The 9079-nt window shown below is 39.2% G+C and overlaps 1 protein-coding gene across 1 annotated transcript in view; it reads left to right on the top strand.

The window, feature by feature from the left end:
* Positions 1 to 9059, top strand: part of GALNT16 (polypeptide N-acetylgalactosaminyltransferase 16) — a 185048-nt gene extending 175989 nt beyond the window's left edge. Inside the window, exon 15 of the mRNA XM_015823874.1 lies at positions 8898 to 9059. Within this exon, the coding sequence (XP_015679360.1) occupies positions 8898 to 9035 (138 nt within the window). The 3' untranslated portion in view covers positions 9036 to 9059. The remainder of the gene's footprint in view (positions 1 to 8897) is intronic.
* The last annotated feature ends 20 nt before the right edge of the window (positions 9060 to 9079 follow it).

Here is a 9079-nt window from a genome sequence, read left to right as displayed (position 1 = left end):
ATATGCTGACATTGTAAACCACTCACAGAGTGTTGTAAAGCACTATGGGGTGGTATACAAGTCTAAATGCTAAATGCTATTGTTATTGCTACTTGTGTTGGCTGCCCAAATGACATCAAAGCCATAAACAAAATAGAAGTTGATGCTCTTGTAAGGAAACAGGTTTTACTGAAACAGAAGCTGCCTAAAGGAGAAAGAAACATTTGTCTCATTTAGGACTAGAAAGGTTGGTATGAATCCATGGAGGGAACCAGCATTGTCACTGAACTCCAAACTATTTTTCTAGAGATCTCAGGACTCAAAAAGGCAAAAGCAAAGAAACTTCTTCCTCTTTTTTGTCTCATAACAGATGCTCTCCCTCTAAAAAAGTATTTATCCACCTTCCCTGGATAATTCCTCAACCTCCTGCTCATCTCCATTCAGTTTGGTTTTCCCCTCTTGTCTTTCCTTCGCTGTGCTGAGTGATTCCCTTCCTCAAATATCCCATCTGTGATCTGTTCCCTCCTTTTCCTCATCTGCTATTTCTGTTGGAAGGAGGATGATGTGTGTGTATGCAGATAAAGGATTGATTAATTTTATAAATTAGATGCCTTATTTTACAGGCAATTAATTTAATCAGTAGTTACCAACTCTATTAATTTTACTGCTTCTTTTATTCCTGCCATTTTCTGAATAGGTTTCTGACCAGTATGTGGGCACACACACCCAATTAATCACATTTATAGTGAAGTGGAGAATTCTCCAGAATTTATCTCGACTCTGATTGATAACATAGACATTTTGTGTGTGCTTCTACAATAGTCACTTTTTTCTAGTCCTAATAAGAAGGCTATATGTAGATAGATTTGGGGGGGGAGGCAAAGTTGTTGGTTTTGTTTCAGTTTTCCTGTTGTTTTTTTTATATTCCTTACTATAACAGATTCATCTTCATAGTTCTAGGCCCAAGACTGGTGCATTTTTAATAATACTTTTATGCAATAAAGCAGGGCTGGTTCTAGGCTTAGGCAACCCAGGGTGTTAAATTTTAGGGGGGTTCCAAAATTGAAAAGTCTTCTGAAATACACAATATGATCATTTTTTTTGGTGCTTTAGAATTTTTTTCTAAGTTTTTCAAAGAGCACAAAATTGGTCAAGAGGTAGCAAACAGTACATTAACCAGAGGTTACAAGTCACAAAAGAGAAATTATTACAGCTATGGACCTCAAGAATCTAGTAACATTACCAAAGCAAGGCAAAGGTCTGGCATGAAGGTTCTGAGTAAGCAAGTCACATGATTATCAGCTTATCAAAATTATACCCAGGGAAGCAGTAACAGCACACTCTGTGCACTAATGTTTGTGGACATTTGTATCCACTTAATATTTAAATATAATTTTACGAAATTGTTGCCTTATGATAGCAATGGGTACTGATATAATCAAAATCATTTACTGTAATTCACAGTATATTGAGTGAAAATGTCTGAGGAAAAAAATGAAAAATTGTCCAGGGCTGAAAATCGTTAAGTATCAAGCTCAAAAATTCAAAGAAAAGAAAGAAACAAGAGGGTGCCTTTTTGAAAGTCCTACAAAATCAGAAGATGAGCCAAACTAAGGGGAGGGGGGGATCAGAACATGACTGTGCCTGGGGCGTCAAAATGTCTAGAGCCAGCAAAGCTATTCGATGGAAAATTTCAAACATAGCTGCGTTACATTACCGCACTCTGGGTGGCATCTTGAAAAATGGAACGGCAGGATGGGATATGGGAGGAAATTAATGAAATCAAGCCCATTGTTTGTAGATAGCTAATTTGTTCTACGTTCCCAACACCTTTACATCGGGGGGACGTATATTAAAGATGGGAACCAAAAGTAAGAATAAGGGATAGAATGAAATACTAAAGTGACTTGACTTACTAATAATTTTGTCGACGACATAAAGTTCAAGACGTTAATTACCTCCCTAAGAAAATATATTACGGTAAGTAATCGTTCTCTTGTAAAAACAACAGTACCCTGCTGTTATGGGCTGCTACTGAAGAACCAATGAACAGAATCAACTGCATCTGAAAGTGGTTACAGATTAATGGGCCCCTAATCCAGAAAACTATCATGATCAATTGTCTCTGATAGGACTGAGTTTTCCTTGATGGTTGGAAAGAAAGGATTATTCCTTGCGTATCGTCACATGAAAAGAAATGGGTAAAATTTGAAGGGCCCTCAAAGGCAGGGGTCCTCAACCTTGGCAACTTTAAGACTTGTGGACTTCAACTCCCAGAATTCCTCAGCCAGATTTTTGGGAGTTGAAGTCCACAAGTCTTAAAGTTGCCAAGGTTGAGGACTCCTGCTCAAAGGTATTTAGTGTCTGCCTACTTCTGCCAGAAGTAGAAGTCCCAATGTTTTTCCTTCTTTCCTGAGGTATTTCTTAACCACCAGTTATGAACTGGGCTAGATTGGCAGTAAAAACTGATAAATATTTTCAGTTAATTTTTCTCTTTAATGGTGAAACAAACCCAATCAAATTAATCCAGGTCATTGTTTAACACAATGTATAAACATACAAACAATGTTAAAAGGCATGACAATAAAATAATTCTAGTCCTGGATTAATTTCTCCTCAAGCAAAAGTACTTTTCATTTGATTAATTTTCAGACTCTTCCCTGTCTTCAGAAGCTGGTTCAGATTAAAATGATGGGGGATTATCTCTGGATTATCTCAGATAATACAGATATTATAAATACAACTGGCCAGAATGCCTTAATGTTAGCTTAGAGGGGACAGTCTACAACAGGGGTGTCAAACTCGCAATGTCACGTGACATGTCGCGGCATATCGTGACTTTTTTTCCATTGCCGGCAATGGGGTGGGTGCGGTTTTGCCATGACGCATCCAGCCCGCGGGCCGGCAGTTTGACACCCCTGGTCTACAAGAAAGATTAGGAGCATCTAAATGCTGAATCCTGAGTCTCAACCATTTCAGAAAGATAAAACAAAACAAAACACAATGGAAAGAGAGACCGGCATAGAGACTATGGGGAATTGTCTTATATTAAGTGATCAAAGTAGCTCTAGTCCTAATTGAATTAGAATTCAAATTACAGGTAGTTCTCAAATTATAACCATTCATTTAGCTACTGTTTAAAGCTACAACAGGATTGAAAAAAGCAACTTACAATTGATCCTTTCACTTACTACTGTTGCAGTGTTTTAATGGTCATAGGATCAAAATTTGGGTACTTGGCAACCAGCATGTATTTATGATGGTTGTAGTATCCTGGTGTCATGTGATTACCATTTGTGACCTTCCCAGCTAGCTTCTAACAAGCAAGGTCCAAAGGGGAAGCTGGATTCCTTCAATGACCATGGTGATTGGCTTAATAGCCATAGCAAAAATAGCAGTAAAATCGGGCACAATTCAGTTGAAACGTTCTGATCCAATTGTGGCCATAAGTCAAGGACTACCATGGTCTCCAAACAATCTTTCTTAAACCAACAAACAGAATCTCTGATCTCCAAGTTTCCTAAAGAAACACAACCTCTAATTAACACTATTAAGAAAATGTTCCTGTGCCTATACAAAAAGATTGCAGGCGATGTAGAAGAGTTTGTCTTCTTAATCCATTTATAAGGTTTGTTTATATCATCTCTCTGCTGAAAACAAAACTCTTTTCTAATGTTGAGAGTGTTCCTCCAAGACGTTTTTCTTCCTGGCATAGCTAGCCTGAATTTGTATATTAGATCTCACCTAGACAATCTCTGTTCTGTTTGTTATGGAATTATTTAGATTATTTGTTATAATAATTTACATTTCAAAATTTTTGGCTGCCCACTCTGGGAAACTTAACATATACATATTGTGATCTTTATACTGACCTTTATTTAGAAATACTGTATTCAAGTATTTCTGAATATTCTGAGTTTTGAATTCAGAGCCGTGGTGGCACAGTGCTTAGAATTCAGTATTGCAGGCTAACTCACTGCTCACTGTCAGGAGTTCAATCCTGACCGGCTCAAGGTTGACTCAGCCTTCCATCCTTCCGAGGTTGATAAAATGAGGACCCAGATTGTTGGGGGCAATATGCTGACTTTTTAAACCACTTAGAGAGGGCTGTAAAGCACTATGAAGTGGTATATAAATCTATGTGCTACTGCTGTTGCCATTGCTATTCATTTTGCTCTTGAGTGATGCTGTAGTAATTGGAGTGCAGTGTAGAACTTGCAAAGGACCACTTAAGATTGGGGAGGTAGGTGCAGTGGTGGGATTCAGCCAGTTCGCACCAGTTCGGCAGAACCGGTAGCAAAAAAGTTTGTTGCCCAGGCCCAGAACGGACTTCTGGAAGCGGCATCCACACAGACAACCGGTTGTTCACATATTTGAATCCTACCACTGGGTAGGTGATGACCTTGGGCTCGAATGTAGCCTCTTTGTGCCTGCAATATTCTCTCCCTGCTTGGTTTTTAAAAGATATTTGGAATTAAAACAATCAAATATGAACTTGGCATGTTTCAAAGCCTTAGCATCTTGCAAAGCCCCACTATAAAGTTGAAGACATCTGGCAGTTAACTCACTTTCTAATCAATGGATGCTTTGCAGTTGGTCATTGTAAGCCATTTTGTGAGGGGATGCTCCACTTGCTAGATTAAGGGCTCTAAATCTTGGTCAAACTTGCCTAACTTTGTGAACCCAGACTACTGTCCTCCCCAATATATGTATTCAGCCTGAATCAGTCCATTGTGGATTGTAGTCTATCATGCTGGTCAGGTGTGAACTTTAATAGTAGTTAGCTTCCCACTATAGAGTTGAAAGACATTAACTGGCTTAAAATCTGCCAGCTGGTCTCTATGCCTCAGGAAGGACTAGAACTCAAGCTCTCCTTCCTACTATTAACTAGAACACCAAATCGGCACAATTACCAACACACAATTTTGTTTGTTTAACAAAACTTAAATTTGTCATTAAATTTGTTATGGTCATACACTCAAAAAGACTCTGGCAAAAGCTGGCAATGTGCATTTTTCTTACATGCTGCAATATGACGTATACTGTATACATGAAAGCTATTAGGGTAAATTTAATCCACAATTATGGCTGCAAAAAAATAGACGTGAGGTATAACTGATACATATAAATTGTACATATATTTATAATGGTATATATAATAAATAATCTATATACATATAACATTATACATATAAATTGCTAGCAGTTACTTCCAAATTTTGGAAAGGTCTGCACACACGCTATTTCATCTCCAGCAGCTGAGATCATATCATTTCCATCTGCTGTTGCTATTTATTCATGTGTTTGGTTAATATCCTGCTTTTCTGTCCCTACAGCGCTCAATATGATTTCAACTTTAATGAGTGGATTCCTTAAAGAAGCCACAACTTTATCAGAGTCTTCTTTCATGAGTAACAGTTGCAATAGCAGTAGCACCTAAATCTGAAGCATTGGGGGGGGGGGTTCATTTCAAAGGATGCAGAACAACTGCTATTTAGGCCATTGCTATTTAGGCTAATGTGATTGCAGCCTGGTGCTAATTGCAGCTACTCAAACAATGTGTTGGAGAAGTGAATAAGCAGGCACAGCTGGTGTTTTTTTTCTTAAAAAAAAGTATTAAAGACAAAAGCTAATAAGGGCCCTTGCCCTTAGATATTTATAGCATTTAATATCTGTATACGTATTTGCAGCCAGAATCAAGGATCTTGATAGTCTAAAACAGCTTAGATGCTAGCCTGAGAAGAATGATTTGGGAGGAATACTTATTGTGCACTAGCATTAATGTAGTAAAAAAAAAAAAAAAGATCAGGTCAACTGAATGGTGCTATTTGCTCCTTGCATTGTGCTCTATCAACCTATGAATTTCACCCATTCAATAGAAGCTACCGATTTGTCCCTTGTTGCCCTTGTCAGCCAAGCAGACGAGACAAGAATCAATTTTGTACCTGTGGGATGCGAGGCTACCAAGATTGTGTTGTCATAAAGCATCTTTTGTAATGCTAAAGAAGGTGACGTAGAAGGCCCTGCAGAGAAGAGGGTTCTAACCATTCAGCTACAGAACACTCTCGTCTTTTTTAGTGACGATGCCACACAATTTGCATTTTGGAATTTCATCTACCCCGAACTAATATTGTGTTTGCTATTTATTGTAAAGTTTCATTATGCTATATTACAGTGGTGGCGAACCTATGGCACGGGTGCCAGAGGCGGCACTCAGAGCCCTCTCTGTGGGCACGCGCGCCGTCGTCCCAGTCCTAGGCCTTCAGCTGGCTTTAGGCCTCCGCCGCCGTGTGCAAAAAAAAAAAAAAAGTTCAATCAGTCAATTTCAACTTCTCGCAAGAAAAAAAAAGATCTTGCAAAGTTGAAATTGATTGATTGAACTTTTTAGTCCCACCCAGTCTGTCATTACCACCGCAGCCACGCCCACCCAATGGGCTACACCCATCCAATGGGCCACACCCACCCAGCACTTGACGATGCATAAGTGGGTTTTGGGTTGCAGTTTGGGCACTTGGTCTCTAAAAGGTTCGCCATCACTGCTATATTAGCTGACTTCCAAATACATAGGAGGAGTGAAATGCAAAGCCAGCTGTCTGGGGCAGAAGGGATTGGGTTTCTGTTTCAGGTCTCCATTTCACAGAAAATATGATTTAGGTAAAGTCACAGGGCAGATGAAACAGTTAACTAATCTCCAGCTGTTACGTAGAAATACCTCTCTGTGCTTCCTCTCTTTTCTGCTGCCTTTTCTCAGATCAATAAAAGAGGTGGAGGCTTCAGATAGTGCTTACTCATAGGCTGATTTGTACGAATGAGTTGAATCACAACCACAGAAACCATCTACTGTATTAATGTCAGTTACTGTATGTTGTTTGCATGTTAATTGGCTAAAACTAGATTAGCATTAGTTATGAGAAACTTAAGTAGAACTGCAGCAGGCACCAAAAGCAGACAACATCATCAAACACACCCACCCACCCCAAAATGAAGCATGTCAAACGTGGTTATTATTTGAGTGGGAGGTCACCAAAAAATCTCAGAAATGTGGGGTAGAATGGTACCTCAAATATGCCAGAAAAAAAAGCAGAGTTCCTCACACATTAAAAATTCTCAGAACAGCCCTTCAGACTGCTGGAGGTAACCCATTCCACAATAAAGGGGCATTTTAAAAAAGCATATTACTCTATCCCCGACCCCATCTTCAGTCTTGCATAGGAAACATTCTCAGCCTACCCATTTGGGATGAATGAACCGGATGGTTGGTTCTACGTGAAGATTCCAAGAAGCCAGCTGTATGAGATGTAACTCTTGGGTAGATTTGGAAGATAGTCTCATGTTCAACACATTGTGGTAATATAGCTAAGAGGTTGTGTGGGTATGGGTAACAGCTTCCAGGACATCATGCTTCAGGAAGAGATGCAACTGGTACACCAGTGAAAACTAATCAAAGACCTTCCACACTATCTAGGAGGACCTCTAGGCAGATTTGCTATTTTAAGGTAGGCTTTCCAGTCCAGAATAATAAAATGCTAGATGACTTCTGGGCAACAGCACTTTAATCTTACAGGGATTCGATCTTGGAGTCTAGCAGCTTCCAGGCTCCAGGCCAGGACTTCCAATATATCTGTGTCATCCTGGGAAGTGATTTATAATTAAGCATGACTGTGATCCAATTAATGTCTTCCACATGGCTTTACATCAGTGCAAAATAATATGGGGGGAGAGAGATGAACCTTGAGGCACCCCACAAATGACCTCTTTTTCTCCCCTATTGCCACTGCCCACTCAGGAAGAAACAGAACAACTAAGAGCAGTGCCCCACCTTGCAAGTGATCCAGAATAATACTATGGGGGTAATGGTGCTTAAAACAATGCATGTTGTTCACCAGAGTAATCCAAACAATTTCCTCCTCTATCCTGGCAAGAATCCTGAGTGAAAAGATTCAGACAGTCAGGTTCCTCTAGCGCAAAATATACTTGGAGCTCTGCCACTATCTTGGCAACTTTCTGGAGACCCAGAAATAGTGATCAAGATTGGCGAGGAGAGTGCATCTTTGTATGTACTCAAATAGATATCCAATTATTAAAAGGAGGTTATATTACCTCATTATTGAAATTTCCAGGGAAATATAAAGATGCTTTCCCTCTTTAGATACATAGAAATCTATCTAGGAAAGCATTGGGTCCCCACATGTGCCCTTATACTCCAAAGGGTCTGTCCTAGCTACAATACAGTTGCATTGCAGCTGTATTATATACATGTACTTTAATATCAGTTGGATAACCAAAAACATGATTTACAAAGAAGCAAAAGCAATTTAATGTCAGTGGTTCAAAATATATACTAGTTTATTTCTAAATTCCTTAGCTAGAACTCCAGGAATTCCAATTGTTCCACCCTTTAAAGGAAAACAACCTTGATGTTTCCATCACAGACTGGCTAATGGACTTTGTACTCCTTTATCATTAAGAGGGTTTACTGAAAAATAAGGCTGTTTCGTGGATGGATTGATCCTGAATCTGAAGTAAAATCTCCTTTAATTCAAGCTCAATTCTTCTGTGTGGTTTTCCTGCTCACTATATGGGAGTGGTTTGTTTTTGTGGTCTTAAATAAGTGGGGGGGGAGGTTTAAAAAAAAATCAAATTCTTAATTGGATTTTCCTGGTGGTCTGTCATCCAAAAACTAACCAATTCTGACTGGCTTAGCTTGTGAAGATCAGCCAAGGCCATGAGATTAGAAAAAGGCCTAACCAAAATGTAAAATGATAATGTGTATTAAAGAAGAAATTGAAAACTTTGCTGAATTATTACTCTTTCCATTAGTAAATAGGTATTTAGGGACACATAGAGAAAAGAAGAAGTGAAGGAAAGAAGAGGACACGTTTCATATGCTATTGTTTTTCTTTCTTTTTCCCTTGCAGAAATGGAAGATGAAAGGTAGCTTCATCCAACATTTTGTCAGTGGCCTATGCTTAGAAAATGAGTCCAGCAGATTAGTGACCAACATCTGCCAGTCGGATATTCTGGGTCAACAGTGGGAGCTGCTCCAAGCCACATGATGGTTGCCCAGCATCTTTTGGTTCTGATACTTTTTGCATGAGAC

The sequence above is a fragment of the Protobothrops mucrosquamatus genome, unplaced genomic scaffold (assembly GCF_001527695.2).
Source record: "Protobothrops mucrosquamatus isolate PMUCROS unplaced genomic scaffold, P.Mucros_1.0 scaffold2021, whole genome shotgun sequence".
NCBI lineage: Eukaryota > Metazoa > Chordata > Lepidosauria > Squamata > Viperidae > Protobothrops > Protobothrops mucrosquamatus.
The sequence above is the reverse complement of the archived record's forward strand: the minus strand, read 5'-3'. Positions and strand labels throughout refer to the sequence as shown.